The sequence below is a fragment of the Microtus oregoni genome, unplaced genomic scaffold (genome assembly GCF_018167655.1).
Source record: "Microtus oregoni isolate MIOR12 unplaced genomic scaffold, Mior012 000018F_ref0000195, whole genome shotgun sequence".
Lineage (NCBI taxonomy): Eukaryota > Metazoa > Chordata > Mammalia > Rodentia > Cricetidae > Microtus > Microtus oregoni.
In genome coordinates, this window is record NW_024543077.1 from 36251459 (window position 1) to 36273234 (window position 21776).

The following is a 21776-nucleotide window of genomic DNA, read 5'->3' on the forward strand; positions in this document are numbered from 1 at the left end:
TACTTAAAAAAAAAAAACAAGATCACTACATAATTGTTATTAAGTCACAGTTAAGAATCATGTAACCTAACCTTAGAGGTCAAGGAAGCCAAAACCTATACAACCTAAGAGCTTTAAAATAGGAATTTTCACCCTTTAACTGAATCTATTCATTTTAAAACTACTTTTGCTAACAATGAACTCAGATACCACACAATTCATTCACTTACTGTATCTGTTTTGCTCTGTTAATGTAGACACAGGGACGCATAAGTGTGGCCACTATCTAATTTTAGCAAAATTTTCCTCCAAAATGAAATCTTATACCTATTTTAGGAAGCCAATAGTCTACCTTCAGCCTCTCTGCAGTGCCTCTTCGGGGTATGGCACAATATGTAACCTTTGGTTTCTTTCCCTTAGCAAGCATTTTCAACGTTCATATATGTGGTGGCATGGTGTTGATTTCATTCCTTTGTAGTATCAAGCCATGTTCCATTGGACCAATCCACCACATCTTATTTAATCAACGATACATATTTGGCTTATTTCCAACTTCTGGTTTATAAGTAATACAGCTCTGAACACTGAAATGGGTGCTTTTATGTGGGACGTGTGTTTCTCTTGGGTGTATATATAAAATTGGCAGGTTACACGACATCTGCTCGCTTAAGAGGTTCAGAAACTCCCAGGCTGGTTCCAAAGTTGATGGATCATTTTCTGCTTCTATCAGCAGGAGCCGAGGGGTCCAACTTCTCTATATGCTCCCCCGGCCAAGTGCAAAATGTCATGCAATTTATTCTTACTCTTTGATTATTTATCTTTAAAATTATCAATTGATTCATTTATTTTACTCTACATATATGAGTATTTATATCTGCATATATGTATGTGTTCCTTGTATGTGCTTGGCACATCAGGAGGGAAGAAGAGAGAGTTGGATTCCCTGGAATTGGGGTGATGGGCGTTGTAAATTTCCATGTGGGTTCTGGGAACCAAACCTAGGTCCTCTGCGAGAGCAACAAGGGCTCTTAATCACTGTGACACCTCTCCGGCCCCGTCAATCTTAAATGAATGTTCTACGCCACACCCTTCATTTGTGTGTCTTAAAAAACAGTCTTTACCTCACAACTCCCAGAGTAGCTGGATTTGTGTTCCTGTGGAATCGACAGTCGTCTGATTAAAAATTATCCGCCCAAAAAAGAAAATCTCTTCCAAAATTAAAATCACCTGAAGCACACATCACAAGTATGGAATGTAAACCAGCCAAGACAAGCTATGAATAATTAAAAGAGCTCAGGTGGAAGGCTTGAGAGAAGGCCCCGGGGTAAAGAGCAACGGCCGCTCTTCCAGAGGGCCCAGGTTCAATTCCCAGTACCCACATGGAAGTTCACAACCCTCTGACGCGCCAGTCCCAGAGACCCTCTGAGGCCCTCTTCTGGCTTCTAAGGGCATGTCATGCACACACGGTATATAGAGCTAACTGCAGGAGAAATAACCAGACACGTAAAATAAAAAAGGGGGAAAAAGATGGCCCGATGGAAAGAGCTATATCTAGCGAGAGAGCAGATGGGAGGGGTGGGCGTCAGGAGAGTGAGCCCGGGAGCGTCTTGCTTCACTCCGAGGGAAGATTATGATAGAGAACCACAGGTGATGTCTCCTTCATTCACTGATTTGAGGTGTTTCTCCACGAGTGCACTGGGAGAAAGGGGCGTGACCCAGACACACAGAAGAAACCTCATGGGGGGATCTTCTGCTCAGGAAGCTAGGGCACGTTAATAATCATATCATCAGGCAGATGAGGACCTCCCCTGACAAGTCTTTGCTGTCGGCACAATAATTGAAGAAGACAGCCATCCACCCGCTCAAGAGTGAGACTCAGGGGAAGGGAACATTGAACACCCAAGCCTATCGCTCATGAAATGTGACATTCTGGGTTTTTTTTTTTTTTTTTGAGACAGGGTCTTGCTCTGTACCCTTGGTGCGGGAGAACTGTCTGTATTCTGTCAATCTTGTTTTTTTTTTTTAAAGATTTATTTATTATGCATACAATGTTCTGTTAACATATATACACCAGAAGAGGCACCAGATCTCATTATAGATGGTTGTGAGCCACCATGTGGTTGCTGGGAATTGAACTCAGGACCTCTGGAAGAGCAGCTAGTGCTCTTAACCTCTGAGCCATCTCTCCAGCCCTGTCAATCTTGTTTTAAATAAACGCTGATTGGCCAGGCAGGAAATACAGGTGGGAAAACCAGACAGGAAGTAGAAATGATGTAATGAGAACAGGAGAATTCTGGGAAGGAGGAAGCTGATTCTTCCCACTCCTGCCCAGACCACCGAAGCAGCAGGATGTGAGCTGCCCCACTGAAAAAAAGGTACTGAGCCACATGGCTATCATAGACCAGAAAAATGGGTTAATCAAGATGTGAGAGTTAGCCAGTGAGAGGCTAGAGCTAATGGGCCAATCAGCTTATAATTTATGGAGACCTATGTGTGATTTTCTTTGGGGCTAAACAGTTGTGGGGTACCGGGTGGGACAGAAACCCAAACAAGGAGGCCTGGCCCTTCATGTTACATACCCTAGGCTTGTCTTGAGTTGACTGTGTAGCCCAGGCTAGCCTCTAAGCCATGCCAATCCTGCTCCGCCTTGCAAGGGATGAGATTACAGGTGTGAGCCTTCACCCTCGGCCCTAATTGTGGGGTCCAGGTCAGTCTAAGCAGTTGCTGGGCGTCGTTTCAATCGATTGATGTAGACTTAGCTACAGCGATGCCACGTCCTCCCCGGTGTCCCTGCTTCTGTCTTCCTAGTCAGACTGTAATGCTTTTGACTCACTACCACTGGACCTGTGACCCAGGGCCATAATCGCAGATCATTGCCTTGATGGCCTCTAAACTCATGCCTGACCCTACTAAACCCTTGTTCGGGAACGAGAGAACTTGTCAATCAGCCCTGTAGGAATCAAGTCAGTAGTTCCCATGAGTCCGAGTTCCTCCTCTCACTAAAACAAACGCTTTGACTGCAAGGGGCTCTGGGAGAAGATGGCTGGGAGTGGAAATTGAGGTTGTAGAAGGCACTTCTGGGAAAGCAGCTTGTATAGCAAACTTTACCGGCCCCGTTTACCTTGAACGCTCTTCCCCCGGGAGTGAGCTCACACCCCATGTCCTTCATGCTTCCCTATCTACCACGAAGACGTCCCCAAACACCTGTACAGAATGTTCCCATCTTTCCACAGACTCTGGCCTCAGCCTACAACGTGGTATTAATCACCTCTGGGCACACAGTTTCTTTACTTGCCCTCTTGCCTGTCTCTTTTCTTCAAAGGGCACGCCTCTGAAGTGAAAGGCTTAACTGCTTGGTAGGGGTGCTCAAAGCCTGGCTTTGCAAAAAAAAAAAAAAAAAAAAAAAGACTCTCATTGTTACGTACTTTAAATAACATGCCATTATAGTCCTCTTTGTAAGTGTGATACACCCATACTTCATATAGGAAGAGAAACCGGGGTTCATTATACAAAATCTAGAAACTATATTATCGCAGTCCAGAGCACGGTTCGTGGAACCAGATGATCTGGGCCCCAGCACAGTTTAGCCATAGCCTGTCTTGGGGATGCCAGGCAGGCTGCTGAGCCGCTTTGGCTCCGGAACATCTCATGCTTAAGGTGCTTCACCGTGCGTGACGTGAGAAGCCTCTACGTATCTATCAAGACCTTAGACAGTGCACGGTTCACAGGGGGTGTCAAGCAAGCGTCCAATAAAAAAAAAATGTTCACTAGGGGAACACCTTCGAACAAAAGCAACTTTCTCATTGGGACTCGTCACTCACGTCCAACGCCCCGATTAAAACTGGGCTTTCTGGCTAGCCGTCTGCACAGGAAGACGTCATCACTCTGGTCTTTATGTGCTTCTGGTTATAAACTAGGGAGCTGATCAAGGTGCAGCCAGGCCAGGGCTCTGAGCTTGGCCAGCGACTTGCACAATGGCGCACTGATTCGTAACTACACTCTCTAAACCACACGGCCATGCCTTAGTCTCCTGTTTACAACACAAGTCACACCACACAGGAGGGTAAGTAAGTGTTGTCCGGAAAACGGTAAGAGAGCACAGACCGAAGAAGGTCCAGGGAAAGGAACATGGACACCAAACCCATGCTTCTTGCAGCAACCTGTCTGGGCAGGTTTGCACTGAACGAGGAGATGGGATGTTTGTCCCTGCAAAAGTCGAGGGAAACCCCAAAAGCAGCCGCAGCCGCCCAGCGGCTCAGGTTACCTTGCCCTGATGGTCATGCTTCATCTCCCAGCCCCTCGGTAGCTCCAGCTGCTTGTTTGCAAACATGTTGAGGAAGCCCACGAGGTCCCGGTTATGCTGATAGCGTTCGAAGTGGTGGGTGTCCCGCCGGACTTTGGTGATCATGTGCTTCAGACACGTGTTGTTTGTAAACATACGGTAGGCACTCTAGAGGGAAGACGACGACAAACAACGGTTAGGCTGTCCGCGTGCACGGGCCTGGGAATCACCGCACGGCAGATACCGGGTCCTTTGATGGTGTGGAAAACATGAACACAGGCTTCTGCGTCACCCCAAACCCACATATGGAAACAGCCAAAGGAGCAAACTGACTCGGCACACACAGAAACTGTAGAAAGCGAGGCCCTTCATGACTGGTTTCTAGTGTTCTTTTTCTCCCTACTTCTGCTTCCCCCTCCCAGCCCGTTTGGTTTTTTCAGGACAGGATTTCTTTGTATAGCCCTGGCTATCCTCAAATTCCCTCTGTAGACCAGGCTGGCCTTGAACTCACAGAGATCCACCTGCCTTTACCTCCCTAGTGCTGGGATTAGAGGTGTGCACCACCACTGCCCAACCTGGTTTTTAGCTTTCTGAGAATAAGTATAGGACATTAGATCCTAGGGTTGGTCTTAAGAAAACACACAATCGCAAGTGTATGATGTTGGGGATAAACATACCACCCGACAGTGAACCCCAAGAGTCTGCTCTTCCTCCAGCTTTGGAGCAGGTCCCTGGCTCAGAGGGTCAGACAGTGTAGAAGCATAGAGTTAAGGGTCGCGCTGTTTGGAAAATGCTTACTCTATATTTGGATATCAGAAACACACTAACAAGGTGAGTTGCTCTTTAGTCAATCATGTCCATGGAGACCACAGCAGACAGAGACACTCATCTGAAATCCTGCACCCTCCTGGGTAGGTGGGGGCAGATGCTTAGGGAGCCAGGGCGTAGTTAGAACACCTTGGAGACCATCCCTCACTGTTTTGTCTTGTTTTGGTGGTCCCCACCCACCCCCTTGTCCACACACACAGCTGCATTGATTAAAACACACGTTTAATAAAATACCACTCTACCGCCACCCTCAAACCAAAAAGATTATCTGGTTATAAACACTACTATTTAAACTCATTATCAAAGATTGCGAAACCTGCCTGTGTCTCAGACTGCCCACACCTCGGTTCTTCAGCAAACGCGTGAGCTAATCTGCGTACTTCGCAGCAGAAAGGGATCTATGCTCCTGAGTCACTAGGAAAGTTGATACCCAGGAAGCCGACCAGGCTATCAATCATCCGCCCTGGAATTCTATTCCTCATCAATACAGTGAAAGGACTCCTGAGTGCCCTGCTTTTCAGCATCGCAGAGGTACTAGGATTGGTGGAGTCTGAGGTCTTAGGGCTTTCCTTCATGGGCTTTGTTATTTCTTTCAGTCTTAGCCCAAAGTAACTTGCGCAGACCTCAGAGTACCTGGACACAGTGCCAACGGAATGACCATTTCCCATCTGTCTGTGTCAGTACTACGTAGCTATCAGTACAAAAGATGTGACACAGCAGTCTCTCCAGGGTCCTCCGGAGTAGTCACATCCAGCTCACACATTTTATGGCTCATTGTGAAGCCCCACGGAGCTTTCTTCCCTTTGGTGTGGTAAGCACGGGAAGTGGGAACATTCCAGCCTAGCTTGTGAGTGTGTTGGGATCATGAGAATTCTGGTAATCTTACTTGGAATGAAAACACAGCTTAGTTAGCTTAACTTGCTGGCATTTGATAGTTCCTGTGCCTGGTGTGTAACAAAAAAGGGTTCTTATTAGCGCCCTCTCATAGATAGTTATTGCTTCGCATTTAAAATATTTTTCCCTATCAATACATATAATAGAAGGAAGGAGGGAGGGAAAAGGGAAGGAAGAGACAAAGGGAGGGAAGGTGATCAGCTATAATAAACCAATCTCAGATCTTAGTTCCTTAAACCAGAGTCTTAAATACCATAAGGCATTTCAACTTGCCAGTCTAAAGGCGAACTGTTTTTGATGGCTGGAGGCTTTGTGTGGTCCAGAGCCTCAGGACTGCAAAGCAGGCAGGAGATCAGGGAACATGAGAGCATGGGAAAATGATTCTATGAAGACAGGGGCGGGGGTCTAACAAAATAAGTTGGAGGTTGCCAGAGAGAAACTTGGGCTAGCGAATCGTTTATCCTGTGGTTAGCCCGACTTGAGGTTTTCACTGCCATCAGCAGGCGCTTGCTTCCTGTACTGGCTCTGTGTTCCTCACACAGCCACGACAAGTTTCAGTGCCCGAGACCGCACCAGTCTGTGCGGTGATGACAAAGAACTTTCGGGTCATTCTGTGTAACAAGCCTCTCTGGGGACAAACGCTTGCACGCTGACTGGGCTGAAGAGATGGTGCACTGGCCATTGTTCTAAGTGGGTGTAGCAAAGGAGACGGGACACAGTGCTTCCTAATCCAGAGCAGCAAACCCGTCCCTCCTGTCTGCTCAAGAGAGGCAGCCCAGCTCCAGTAGAGCAGGACGTGGCAGTCAGGGTCAGGAACCCTTGCCAGCCTCGGGCTTGGTGCAATTCCCGGTGAATGGACGGCTCCTCCAGCGTGGGAATCCTACCCAGGTCTTATAATTAAGGATATCCTTTTATCTTCCTCCTCCCGACTCAGGGAGACACTGTGCCAGGTGGGACTGATCTTGGGAAAAAAAGCGCCTATCAAAGCAAATTAAGAGTAAGAAGTATTCTTTGCCCATTCGTAAGCAGTAAACAAGCTTTAGAATCATAGCCTTGCCAAGTCTGAAAAACGTCACCGTGACAGTCAGGGGCTGAAGAAAACAGCTCTCCAAGCTGTTCCCTCTTCATCGGGGAAGAATGTTTGAACAGACATATATGTAAGCAGGCAACACATACGCCGTACCGTGTATATATGTATACACGCATGATGTATAGTGTGCTCTGTCTAGGCAAACACATAAAGTTTAAAAAGAATATGTATACTCCAGTTTACACAGAATCCTGTTGTCACAGCTACAGAGACAGAGACTCTTAATCTCATTTGCCTCTGTTTGCTCAGCCGTGAGGAGTAATAACATACTAAGGTCCAAAACCAGGAGAATAGAGGATGTAAAGCTGCTTTGAGAAGGTCATTAGAGAATACAGGGCACATGTAATTAAAAGACTATCTGGGGGGCTATTCCAATCTAGCTAGGGTCAAATCAGACAAATGGAGCAGTAAAACTTTTCTACTCTTAGCCTTTGAAGCCCATGGGCCAGCCGCCCACTTTCTATTAGCCCAGGGGTCTCCTAACCTGTCATTAACTACCCACAGTTCTGCCCCGTGAAAGCCTGGGGTTACGGAACTCTGCAGTCAAAAGCAGGAGGCTGGTGCAGGACAGGGCGACAGAAAATCGGGTTGGAATAACAAAGGTCACAGGGCTGGAACAAACTGGCAGACCTAACGGAGCTAAGGACAAGGACAAGTGACACCCAGCAGGTGAGTTCAGACTGGAAGGGTGCGTCTTGTCTCGGTGGAGCTGGAGCGTGGCATTGGTGAGGCCTTGCTTTAAGAGAAAAGAGGGCTGGCTCGTCATTTCCGCGTTGCGGTGAGTGGTTCTAGCTAGGTAAATGGATCGGCTTTCTTGTCCAAAACAACAGCAAGCCAGGGAAGAGGGAATGTTGCTTAGTTCATACCACAGCCTCATGGCCCCAGGCAGGATGAGCTCTCTGGAGGTCTGGTCGTGGATTCCAGTGAGGCGGAGTGAGCAGGAGACCGTGAATGGGATATGAGGCACCTTTAAATAATATCTGACCGACCGAATGTCTGGGCTTCCCTTGATGGGAAGTCAGCACCCTGTTGAGCCTTTCCCAGCCTCCCCCTTCCATGTCGCCCATCTTCCTGAAATCAATATTCAGTGGCCGAGTCAACAGCTTCCTTGGCAGAATTCTGTTAAATCTGGAGCTCAAATGTGTCTCCCTTGGCTAAGTGTTTGAGGTTTTAGAAGTGAAAAACATCGAAAGGAGCTAAAAGGAAGACGGCAAAATAGGAAACACTCAGTTCTTAGCAACTGTGAGTGACCATCGAACCCTAGATCGATGCTGAAGGTCTTCTTTAGTGTTGTGGTGGTCCAAGCTCCTCCAAGTCTGGTTCTAGTCTCACCTAATTCTGTCAGTTTCAAAAATACCACTAAATACACGACTAATGAATAACACCTTTTATTCAGAGACTCTTCATCAAGAATAGGTATTTTAAATCGGATTTGGAAAACAGCATCCCCGACTTAATAGCCAATGCCTCTTGGGGCAAATATCAGCGATGTTGTATATCACTCACTTAAATAAAAACTATGATTAACAAAAGCAGGAAATACCGGTTCCAAAGTAGGCCATCTAGTATATGGAAATAATCCTGCTTGCTATCGTCTGTGTTAATACTGTTATTGATTAATTTGATTTTAAATAATTTAATTTTAAGTTGTTTTCAACTAGCTAAAGGATACTAGGGAGGGAAACTTTCTTTCATCAGCAGAAATACCTGCAACCTATCAGCCCACCCACTGTGCAACAGCAGAAACCCTTGTTTCTAAGAGCATGTTTAAGACATTATTTATAAATAATTATTTATTTATTTAATTCTTTATTAAGTCCTAAGGAATTCAGATAATTGAATGAATGCATTCCTAAAGCTTATTAAAAAGTCAGGGTAGTAATTTTTAGCATGTATGTTGAAAATATAATTCTGTTACATATAATTAAGTGCACTTCCCTGTAACATAAGTTAGACAAACACAGGCATCTCAACTACAAAGACTGGGCGCTAGGAACTAAATCTTGGGTTAGTTTGGAGGCAATTTGCAAAGAAATCTGATCCAACCAGCAGAGGGCAGTAAAACCACCTAAAAGTTATGGAAAGCAGGGAAACAGGTCAGTTTTCAGTTATGGGGACTGGATGATGCTTGCTTAGGTTTACTCTCCAGCATGCATTATCATGCAAATCGCTGCTCCGTGCAGTATGTGTTTCATGCTCATCTTTCAACATGAATTCATTTCTTCAAATTGTTTTAATAGAGAGAACAAGGAGAATTGCAAATGCCAACACTTCTTTCGAATGCTATTTACAATAACCTAAAGAAGGATTTACTGAAATATCTACGAGCTAAAAGAATTCAATCAAAAAGCAAGAAAATAAAAAGTAGATTTAAAAAAAATTCAGGAAAGTTTACTTTATAATATTTTCTACCAATCTCCAAATAAGGAAAAAACAGCGTCTGTCTCTCTCGCTTCACAGAGGTCGTTCCTATTCATCCCATAGCTCAAGACCTGAATAAGGAAAATGACAGCTACTTCGGTTCATGCCAAATATAAGTCAGAAAACAAGATTTCTTAACCTGCAGAACTGAAATGGACATGCGTATCTTCTAAACCAGTTTGGGTAGAAAAAAAAAAAAGAAAACCAAAGCCAAAAACGTGAAGTCTCTAGGGAAGAGTATTTTTAACTCCAGATGGGCTGTTCAGAGAAAGGAATTATAAAATTGCACCCAAGTATGGAAGGAAGAGAGAGAGAGAGAGAGTTAGAGAGAGAAAGAGAGAGAATTAGAAAGAGAGTTAGAGAGAGAAAGAGAGAGTTAGAGAATTAGAGAGTTAGAGAGAAAGAGAAAGAGAGAATTAGAGAGAGAGATAGAGAGAGAGAGAGAGAGAGAGAGAGAATTAGAGGGTAAGAGAGAGAGAGTTAGCACCAGACACCAAGCGACTGCAGGAAAGCCTGGGCTAAGCGGCTACAGTCGGCATCCAGTGCCTACAGGCCACAGCTGTGAGGAAGGCAGTGCGCGTGCGTTTACTCCATTCCTTTGAATGACCACACAGATCCCCGGGGCTCACTGCAGCCCTGTCGGAGCAGAATCTACAAGGAATCAACACGTTGCGTGTATCTGAAAAGGCCGATCAAATGAAAAACCACAGGTTTACACCACAGCTCATCAACTGGTTATGACACCACAGAGACGTCAGGAGCCCCACTGAATGATGTCCCTAGCATCGGAACTCAGTGGGGGATAGCGTTCACACTGCCAAAAATGGGAAATGAGAAGCAGGGCTTGATTCATTGTTTGGCAGCCTCTCCAGAGCACAGGCCCACAGGTAACAATCAACAAGGCATCCTTCAAGCCCTCCAGGCACTCTGCCTGTCTTGTCCACCACCAACTCTAGGGAAATCACAGGGATTTAACGAACAGACAGAATGAATAAACAAACAAATAAAACAAATAAGCAAAAATAAAAACAAATAAAAGCTTGTATTATCTGATTCTAAGCCAAAGCGCTTCTCTCTACGAGAGTTTCTGTGTCTTGTGACAATTCTAAATGTTAGTCTATCCCTCTTTGTAGAAAACCATCGTCTCCCAGACTCATGCCACACACAAGCTTGGGTTCAAGTCTGACTTCCCTGTGCCCTGTCTCCACAGCAGCGCTACACCATGGCACTGCTGGCCCAGCATCACTGATCGTCTCTAGCAATGACCACGATTTTACTTGACAGAACTGCTCCTTCTAGCTACACTGCTCTTGATGTCTGTGTCCGTAGGACAAGCTCTCGTTCGGCCTGCAGAACCCTTTGCAAATACATTCCCATCCGTGACCCCTTCCCTGTGCCTTCCCGGTGGAGTTACACACCCTCTGTTACACACCTGTTCTCACACATCCCTTCTGCATCATCTTCAAAAACAAAAAACCCTGCAATGTTACTCATTCCCTAGTATATACCAGGGAATGAATAGAAAGTCGGCAAGTGTGCAAAAGCCTAAGTCCTCGTGCAAGCTGCGAAGACCTTGCTACCTATGCTCTCTCCCCACTCAAGCCATTTTCGTTCCAAGACAAACCTGTAAACCAGGACATTGTGATGAGCAAATCCATGGAGATGCACATACTTATGAAGTTAGGCAGAAACACGTGAATATCAGTAAACAGGTACTCAGAAAGTACTCCACAGACACCTCCGGTACTAGTACTATGCCAGCGTCGTCTTTTCCTTTGGTCTAGTCTGATTTTCCTAAGATGTTTGATTTGTTCTGCCACATGCAAGATTTCCCCTTCCCTTCTAACTTCCCTGTTATTATCAGTTATTAATGTGATATCCTCACTCTTCAGGACCAACTTCGGGGTCTAATCGTCAGCTTCTAACCCACCAAATCTTGCCAACTTTCGGTTGCTTCTGCTCCCGCTGGGTCCTTCTCTAGTTGAGGCTCCTCTCGGCTCACACCCTGAGGAATGGATTCTACCCAGCTGACTTCCATAAACAATTAAGACAGCCTTTCTCCAATTAACATCTTCGGCAAAGCTGTTCCCTCAACCCTCGGAGTCTGATGGAATGACCCTCCTGGTAGGGTTTGACTGGATGTGATTCTCCCAACCCCGTGCCAAACCCCATTGCAATTCATTTGCGGAAACCTAATCACCAATAGGATGACATCAGGAGGTAACTCAGCCGTTACCTGAGGATCCTCCCCAGTAGAATTAGTGCCCCCGCCCTCCTTAAAGCAGAACCAAAGGCAGCTCTCACACCTTTTCAGGAGGGTGCAACTCATGAGCGATATCAGGACAGCACCTGACTCCAGGTCAGCCAGAAGGATCCTGAACTTCACAGCCCCCAAGATGGTGGGAAATGAACTCTTACTATTTATCAGCCAGTCCGTTCTAAAGGGTTTTGCCTTTGTTTGATTTTGGATGTCTGTTATATAGACTAGGCAGTGGTTGTTTTAAATGCAAATTACTCAGCGCAGCATTCCAAACACACAAAGCACTGGGGAGATACTCCCGATGGGTCCCAGCATCAGAGCGGGAGTCACGAGTGGGAGGGGATCATGAGCAGGGGTCATGAACGGCAGGACACGAGCGGGGGGGGGGGGGTCACGAGCAGAGGACACAAGCGGCAGTCACCAGTGGGGGTCATGAGTGGAAGGGTCACGAGCTGGGGGGGGCAGGTCACAAGTGAGGGGCATCATTGTCTTCGGCCCCGTGGTCCTTTCCAGCGTGTTCCTCCCGGTTTTGTTACTCACAGGGTTGGAATGCAGCACTGTGAAGAACTCTGGGCTGATGAGGAACTTCACAGGAGGAGACTGCAGCAGCAGCGTGAGCCTGGATCTGGAGGTAGAGTGGGGCAGGACGCTCTCCCGTCGGAAATCTAAGCAGAGATCACATAGGCTTTCAGGACTAAACAATAATGCTTACATCCATTGCTAGGACTTCAACTCCCTAAAAACAACATTTTTTTTTTTTTTGCCAAAGAATTCACGTGTAAACCAAACGATTCTTAATGGCACTACAATACACTGGCTCTCATTTCTAGTTATCAATGTGGTAATGCATCCGTAGCTTTTTGAAGATGGCTACTCTCTTGTTCCACTTTGACACACGTTCAGAGGCTACGGCGGTTTACAATCTGTTTGGCTTTGTGATCCTTTCCTCAGAACTCATGAAGGTTTAGTATCAGGAAAGACTTCTGTTGAATATTTTATTTTATTTTGTTTTTCAAGTTTTCTTATATCTACAGAAGAACAAGAATTCTCCGAAAGGATAGCTTATTTCTTAGAATCCCTTGTTCTTTTTCTCCATCTACGAGGTTGCGGCTAAAGGCCCTCTCTTACCTGCGCTGGCCGGGTGGAAGTCGGCTTCCTCCCCTGCCCCGTCGATAGCACTGGCGTTTTCCTCAGGCCTCTCATTGGTCATGGTTCTCCGGATGCTCTGATAACTGAAAACGTGAACCCGGCGTTACATTCCAGCCGCTGGAAGTCGCCCTAGAACCCAAAGTTCCAGGCCTCTCCACTTCAAGTGCTGGGTCCCAGGTTCCTGTCCTCCGCCTCAGGAAGCTCTCTTGCTTAATTGTAAATGACACCACATTGAAGCTCCGCCCTCCCATCTTTATAGACCATTTTCCTGACAAATTAATAAAACTTAAAACAACTGTGTCCCTTAACCAACGAAAACCTATCTGTAAGGAAGGAAAAAAACCAGGTTGATGTCCTATGACAATTAGCTTTTGACAGAGAAGGCCTGACTGCTTTGAAAATGTTAGGTGCATACGACTACATGGTAAGGGATGTTTGGCTTCAAATCCCCATTGTGTATGTTTGCCTTACTAAAATCCAATGCATTATAGGAATTACTACAGTTATTTTCTTTGTACTTCCCCAACCATGCATGTATGTGCGTTTATGTTTTGTTTTCTTTCCCCCAGGAGGAATCCAATGCAGTCTATGACACACACAGCTCTGTGGCAGGGACATCAAAGCTGAAAGCAGCCGAGTCTTCTCCTCTGCACACCAGGGAAAAGCCCAACCACGAGACAGAGCAGCGAGAGAGTATTAGGGGCATGCTCACCGCCGGTTCAGCTGTTCCATCTGCTGGATGGAGTTGGATCTCTGCAGGACCTGGGGGGCGGGGGGAGCAGTGGGCCGCTGCCACGTCGTAGTTCTGTTCACATGGTCCACGTAGAAGATCCTGCCGTGGCTGTCAATGCGCGCCTCCCAGTCTAAAGGGCAGGAAGGACACCAAGAGAGATGAGGAGGGGGAGGAGGAGCTGGGCCAGGAAGACGGCTCATTAAGCTCAGCGCAAGTTTTCCCTCCCGCGCACGCTATAATTTGTGGCTAATAACACACACCTCACTGCGTAGCCCAGCGTGCCTCCCCAGTCCACTTGGAAAGCTGTCGTTACTGGTTATTAAGTCTCCGAGGCATGGAGGATACAGAACCCTTAAAGAATTTCTAAATCTAAAGCATCTTTTCATGTTGCTCGCCCTCGGCCCTCTTTACCTGAAAGCACCTGTTTTCAAATGCAGGTGGTATCGTTTTTTGATAGTTTCACATCAAAAATGGTATCGGTGTTTACTTTTCACCCAGATTTCATCTTTTTTTTTCCTTCTTCTCCACCTGCGCCCTTCCCCCTCCTTTCCCAGCTTAGCAGAAATGTCCATGCGTATATTTTAGACACAATTGTGAAAAATGTAGGTTTTGGATGGAGAGTAGCTGGCTCTCTTCACACCCCGCCCCATATTTGATAGCATGGGAAGGTCCAACAGGAAGGCCCACGTGGGTAGAGACCCGCAAGGAGAGTGGAAAAGAGAGGAAACCACACACCGCGAGGGCATCTGTCCAGCTGCTTCTCCAACAGGGCACCTGACAGAGCCGCATGCTCAGCCACGCTGTGAGCTGCTCTCACAAATGTAAACAGACTTCACATTTTGTGCTGATTAGGAGTAGGTGAGTGCAATTTAGGCTGTGAGCCATTTCTCCCACACCCCTAGTCCTCAGCCCCCAACTCAGGGGCTCAGTGTCTTCTGGAAGTAGAAGAATGAAACGCTCTTTATATCCTCATACTATGATTACATCCCCCCCTCCAAAAGAAACTACAGGCTAATTTCTGAAATTAATAACATGCCCTGTATATCCTGAAGGAAAAAACTCAGATCCTTGTGCTTAATAATTTAAACCGACGGAAGAGACGAAAAGCCAGTACATTCCAGGGGGAGATTCTCGCGAGAGCGCCCCGTTTTGCGCACTCACTAAAATCGTGCTGCTGTGTAGAACAATCTTAAAAATTACTTAGCCAACTAAGGGCTGAAATATGAGGATCTGCTCCCCCAATTACAGCATTTACATAGCGACGTTCGCTTTTCCATGGCTGCCCTCTCATTTAGAATAGCACCAGGGAGGAGTGACCGGTCAGGGCATCCCAGATCACAGCCACTTGGTCATCTCCCAGACACCTTCTCCTCCAGGACCCATGGGGTGGATCTGCCTGTCACCCATGTGCACTGCAGGTAGGCTAAGCCCTTAGCGAACAGTTGCTCACTTGGTGGGAGAGCCTCGTCCACCCTCTGGTACCGGCTGACATCCTGACGCACTGAAGGCAGTGACCGCAATGGCTGGTGGCCATTGGCTTGTGAACCTAGGATTAAAGGTCAAGAGTTACTCGAGTTGCCCAGGGATTGCTTTCCTTTTTGCCTCAAAATAGGTCTCTCTATGTGCACACGTGTGCATGCACGCTCTCTCACACACACACATGAGAAACGCACATCTAGGACAGATGTGTTGCGATTACATCTATGTAATCCCAGGACCCAGTCGATTGAGGCAGGAGGATAGCGAGTTTTAGGCTAGCCTGGGCCACACAGCAAGACTCTGTCTCAATAAAAAGCAAGTAAACAAACAACTGAAGATCAACCCCAAAGGTTGTTCTCACGCTCTCTTTATCTCTTTCCGCGTGGATGTAGGGGCTCAGAAGAGGTGACCCAAGAGGAATGTCCCCAGCATGCCTCTTTCACTGCCCCTCCCTGCCTTTAATTTGCTCATGTACTAACAGGGCCACAAAGTGACCATAGGTTGACGGAAAGCAAAATAGGGGTCGGAGGGAAAGAACATGATAACTTAGGCAGAAAAATAAATCACACAATAAGAAAACGATTCCTAGGACTGGGGTGAACGTCTTTCACACAGTGCTTGCCTGGCACATATCCTCAAGGCCACAGCACCAGCCCCCCCCCCCCCACTCCAAAAGAAAAGGAATGATTCCTATCTGAGTCTTTGCTACTTGGGCACATAAAACCGTCCCTTCTCTTTCTTACTGTCCCTCTCTAGAGCATTTTAAATAAATCACTCTTGGGATTCAGGGAAGATTTTATGTCTGAACATGCTTGCCCCTGTTCTCCATCTTCACGCGTTGGCATGACCACTCAACACAGTTGATCTTTCTTGGACCAAGTTTTGATGCAGAGCCCATAGCGTCCGTCCCGGGACTTTAAGAAAGAGGGACTTTTGATAACCCCCACGCATTACATTAAGGCAGAGACCGATTCTGTATCTTATTGAAGATTGAAGACTGCTGTGTGCCGGGCCTCTTACGGCAGCAATAGGGGATCCAGGTTTTAAAAAGACTGAATTGGAACTGAGGGAGATCTATGGGCACAAAAACCGTGTCTTCTCCCCCGGTTATGGGAGCAGTGAAGCCTGGGTCTGCCTCCCCGATCTGGACTGGAAGGCCTGATACACAGGAAGGCTTCAGGTATCTATAATTTGTAACCTGCTTCCACCACCCCCCCTTTATTTTTTCTTCGTTTTTCCGAGACAGGGTTTCTCTGTAGCTTTGGAGCCTGTCCTGGAACTTGCTCTTGTAGACCAGGCTGGCCTCAAAGAACTCCCAAAGATCCGCCTGCCTCTGCTTCCTGGGTGCTGGGATAAAAGGCGTGTGCCACCACTGCCCAGCCCAGGCTACCTCTTCCCCTTCTTAATCCATTTGCTAATGCCTGAGCCCCAGGTGAGGATTCTGCCTGTCCACTCACCTACACGTGCAAGCTGCACTATCCTTTACAGGGAGGGAAACTTTAGAATTTATTTTTGAACAGATATGCTTAAGCTAAGAGTCATGCTGTCTTCTTTTTCCTACCTCCGGTGGCGCCCTCCTCCTGGGCAGCGGCCCCTTCGCAGGCACCTTGGCTGTCCCCAGCATCCCCATCTTCCTGGGGCTGGCTCTCAGTGGCAGCATCAGGAGCAGCAGCAACAGCAGCAGCAGCTCCCTCCAGACTCTCCCTCCTCTGCCAGACCTCCCCCAGCTCCCCCTGCTCAGATAGAGCGGCAGCCTCAGCCCCTGGCCCTTCTGCTTCTCCTCCATTGGGCACCTGCACAGCAGGTAAGGAACCCGGAGTGCAGACGGACTCCTGCGACCCCTCTGCTGGGCCGCTGCTGGTGGGCTCAGCTGCACAGGCCCCCTCTTCCTCTTCTTGGGAAGAAAAGGCTGGGGTTTCTGGGTATCGCGCACTCTCCAGAGATGAGCACCGTGTGTCCACCGAGGACAGCTGTGTGGTCACACTGTCGTTGCATGAGCTGTCAGCACCTTCCAGGTCGCTCTCCCCCTCGGGCCGGGTGCTGGCCTCACTGAAGCTCTCTGTCCTGGCAGGGTCACTGGGTTCTGTCTCCGAGGACACCTGGGAAGGTTCGGATCCCTGGTCCAGGGACTCGGTCTCACTGGCAGCTCTGCGACTCCCTCCAGATGTGTCAGAGGCTCCCGTGTCCGCACCACTCGGGGTCTGATCAGCCTCTTGAGAGCCTGACAATTCAGCGCCGCCCTGGTCAGCACTGGGATAGGGCTCTAGGCTGGCTTCGTTGTCATCAGGGGCTGAACTTGAGGGCAAGGAGCCATCGGCAAGCTCTGGAAGGTTCTCCGGCCTCTCTTCCAAGGAAGCGACTTCGTGAACAGAGGCATCCTCGTTCTCAACGGGGTTGTCCTCCTCTGGCTTGGTCTGAGATGCCAGGCTCCCCGCATCACTTCTGGATGCTCTACTGAACATGACCAAGCCCCCTTCCTCCTCCAAGGAAGACGGGTAGCCTAGATCTTGCTGGAACTCGTGGTCTTCTTCATCCGAGTCTATGTGGAGCATCGCATTGAGTCTTGTGTCAGTGGGAAAACTACTCCTCAGTTTGGGAGAGGCGCCTATGGGCCGCTCGGAGGAGGAGGTAGCGGCCCCTGGCCTGGAGGGGCCATTGTGTTCGATAGCATCTAAGTAATCGTTAAGAGAATCCTGGCGACCTCTGGGAGGTGAGGTCCTTGAGGAAGTAGAGATTAAGTCCTCTGTGTCCATCTCCAGAGTAGAGCTAGTCCGGAAAGAATGCTTGGGGGTCCCATCGGCGGCACTGTCCTCAGACACTGGTCCATTAGCGCAAACGGTGCTGTCGTGATGGCTCCCGGGCAGATCTTCATCATCAGAAGGGCTGCCCAGGTCTCCGTTAACGGTGTTGACTCCGAGGATGGTGCCAACAGCTTCGGGAGATGCATCTGGGTGGGAAGAGCAGCGTTGGTGAGCAGGAGGAAGAAGACAGAGAAATCTATTGCCCTGACACTAACCAGCTTGCTAAGCTCTGTCATTCCATGCGACCCCGGGGCAGCATCCGCTGGCTGCTCGGGTTCACTAGTCCTGCAGAAAGTTTGGGGTAGGAGCCGTAGATGCTCTCTCTCCTGCAAGAAACTTCAGCCTAGCTTCAGAGCGCAAACAAAGCTCTCCGGGGGCCCGTCTTTGCTAAAGAAATTTTCCTAAGCACTCTGAAAGACGACAGGCAATCACTGGGAAGCCATTTCAGTTTTGGCACCAGACACGAAACTGTCCCGCTCACATGCTAACGATCATCCTAGCGAACGCGGCACGCGCTTACGTGTTTGCACAGGCACCTCACCTTCGTGGACAGAGGATGTGACTTCTACTTTAAACTGGAGGTAGCCACTCACGTGGTCCGCTGGGAGCCTTCGGCCGAGGCTGTAGCTGAGCATCTGATCACTGCAGGAGGAGAAAGGCCATTCAGCCTGGCTGTACCTTTGCTTTCCTCCCACGGGCCACCCCACGCCCCACAGACGGCCCCTGGAACCTTCAGAGTTTTAAGTAAATACAGGCTCGAGCACAGTACGACCTGATGTGTTGTTATTCATTTGCACGAGTGACCCGGGGACACAGGAAAGCCTTGCGATAGGACACAGCAAAGGGGAAAGAGCGATATGAAAACACAAAACCAGGTCACTCCCAGACGACTGCCCCAACTGGGTGAGCAAGAGAGGTGCCCACCTCCCCTTCCTCACCAACAAAATAAGGAATGGGGCTGATGGCTCTTGATCTCAGGGCACCTGGCCTCCCACTGAGTCTCAGGTTCTAACAAGCAGTTCTGCAATGAGCGGGGACCACATCCATCCCATGTCTGGTGCTAGAGGGGACCATAGCTGGACCGCTCATTCTCTGGCTTGCCTTAGGCTGCTGGCTTTCCTAAAGATGGAATTATCCAGCTATTTCAAGCCCATGTCTATTTCCCAGATTCAAATGCAAGCAACTGCGAGCCAAGCGATGATTGACTTCTAATTAGAGACCAACCAAAAGGCTAATGAAATCACACTATTTCTGCGCTCACACTGCCCTCTACTGGCCGTTCTGGAAAGAGACGCGTCTGCAGCACTGGACATCAGAGAGCTACTAGCTAGCATTGGGGCGTCAACCTACCTACATAGATGAACACATTCTTAATCTTGTTTTTTCGAGACAAGGTTTCTCTGTGTAGTCCTGGAGACTGTCCTGGCACTTGCTCTGTCCTCCACTGGCCCTGAACTCACAGAGATCCACCTGCCTCTGCCTCTAGAATTAAAGGTGTGCGCCACCCCACCCGGGTGTGAATATCTCTTAAGAAATAAAAAAAAAAAAGCATTTACCAATTGATAATTCACCTGAATTCATAGTCAAGTTCTTAGGCATTTCATCCATGACGTCATGTTTCTTGTTCTCGATGGATGCTATCTAACATCTTGCTTCCCTATACAGAGTGTTCACTGAGTGACAGGCACACACTGCTGAGGTCTCTAGGGATATGCTGTTCTTTACCCCCTGGCCACTGGGCAGGAAGCGTCAGCCCTGCTTTCTAGCTAGGAAGCTCCTTGAGGACCGACCCGGGGGGGGAGTCATATATTATCCTGCGGCAGAAGCCCCTGATAGCACAAGTTCACTTCACGGTCTGCGATTCGGGGCTGCTTTGGGTGGAGTTCCTCTTCCTGCCATTCTTTCTTGCGGGATACCGGGACATAACGCAGCTATCAATACTCTCTTCCCAAACTGCACTAGAACGCATAACAGAACCGCAGGACCGCTGAAATCTGCCTAACAACAGGGACGCCTCCCTCTGCTCCCCCCACCACTGCAGTCCGGTATTCCTGCATTTAGAGAACACACACACACACACATGCACAAGGGTGCTTGCACACTCGTGTGTCCACCGAGCAGCAGATGCTATGCCTTGTCTCCACTTCCCTGTCTTTTCTTCCATCTGTTTTGGCACTCTGTCTCTAATATGGCCACCATTTCCTTGTTAAAGGAGACTGATGGTTCCTCCCTTCTTCTGCCAAGAAATAATGACCCTGATGACGGAAGACTCGCAGCAGCGACAGATAGGGGAGAGAATGAATGCTTTGTAAGAGCTGAGTATAAAGGACTGTGCCCATCTGTTTCGGCGACTCTCTCATTGCTAATACCCAGCGTAGCTCTTGACATTTACTAGGCGCTTAATGTATACATCTTTACCAACTGCTGAGCGAGAACCTTTACTTGGAAGAAGTTTAACTGAGCTCACCTCAGCTCACCTGTTCTGCACCAAAGCCCCCGAAGGCCGCAGACCCTCCGTGGAGAGTGCACTATTGTACAATAGTGCCAGTCTGGGGACGTGGTCCTCCTCCTGGGCTTGTCCCGTCCTACTCCGACTCAGCCTGCCTCCCGCTGTGCTACATCACTATGCAGCATATGCTATACGTTACTATTATTATAAAAATAAACACTAAAGACTTTCCCTAGGTGCCTGAGGCATTTTCTCACTGATGGGGGAACTGATGAGCGTGGGGCCACGGCAAGTGTTTCAGGGAGAAGTCAGCCATGCCATGAAAAATGCCACATCGAAACAGATGCCTTAAAAACAGATCGGGAGTGTGGCTTAACCCACATAGCCGTACCCTGGACATTTCCAACTATTTCCGATAGCCACAGTTCACCACATAGATACTCAAGCAACCGGATAGAAAACAGCCATCAGGTTAGAAATACGGACGTCTCTAGCGTGACAGCAATGCTTATAACCCGTGCTCAGAGAAACGCCTCAGTCCTGATACTTCATGAGTGCAGTTTGGACGTTTCTTCCACTAGACACAGAACTGGGTCTGTTGACCCGGTGGGTGTTCCGCTCTTGAGAAGACTCACTCAAGCAGCAGAGAGTTCATGGCAGTTTGGGGACTGACGAGATTTAGCTCTCCCTTGATCATTCTTGCTGTCAGTACACAGAGTTGATACATATATATTATTACATGAATGAGAAAGGTATTAGATTCTTTGTAGTTGAACCTCATCATCACCTTTCACTGTTGATATGTGTTAAAACAATTTGGAAAGCTCTCAAAATGTGTCTTCTAGAAGCTATAATTATTTTCCTTAAAAAAAAAATCACTGCCATGTCTCAGCTTTTATCAGATAAACCAGGCTTCTAGAAATTTGTATTATCTCTACTTTGTGTGGGCTGTCCAAACACAACGTTCACATCTTCAAGCCAAGCGGATCAGAATTCGTGAGGACTTCTGAGCCTCATGTTTGAAGTGCTAGAGGGCCAATTGCTCTCAGAAGAGGAAACGGAAACCCAAGCAAACTGTAGAGGATGCGCGGGGCTGGGTTTCCACAGCAACAATTGCAACCAGCACTCAAGGTGTTTCAGAGAAAAGAGGGTCTCGAGCCCCCAAATCGCAGCTCTACCACTGGCCTGCCAGCCTCAGATGCCTCTTCTCTGGGACAGCTGGCATGGCATCATGTGCCTCTTGGAGCCGCCGAGGCTCCATGGGCAAATCCATGTGCTATTCCAAGGGCTGACGGTGCAAACCCAGCATCTCCTCACTACCGCTGCCAGGACGGTGCTCACCCAAGGGACTCCCCCTAGGCACTGCTGCTGCCACCACTACTGTGTGTTCAAAAGGTTGTGTGTGTGCAAA

At 48.1% G+C, this 21776-nt stretch overlaps 1 protein-coding gene across 6 annotated transcripts in view; it reads right to left on the reverse strand.

The window, feature by feature from the left end:
* Window positions 1-21776, reverse strand: part of Hecw2 (HECT, C2 and WW domain containing E3 ubiquitin protein ligase 2) — a 307191-nt gene that overhangs the window by 84540 nt on the left and 200875 nt on the right. For all 6 annotated transcript variants that reach the window (XM_041668108.1, XM_041668110.1, XM_041668109.1 and 3 more), the window contains 7 exons: window positions 18458-18558; window positions 16677-18062; window positions 15087-15182; window positions 13616-13766; window positions 12883-12986; window positions 12295-12419; window positions 4244-4429 (listed from right to left, as the gene is read on the reverse strand). In XM_041668108.1, the coding sequence (XP_041524042.1) occupies window positions 4244-4429; window positions 12295-12419; window positions 12883-12986; window positions 13616-13766; window positions 15087-15182; window positions 16677-18062; window positions 18458-18558 (2149 nt within the window). The remainder of the gene's footprint in view (window positions 1-4243; window positions 4430-12294; window positions 12420-12882; window positions 12987-13615; window positions 13767-15086; window positions 15183-16676; window positions 18063-18457; window positions 18559-21776) is intronic.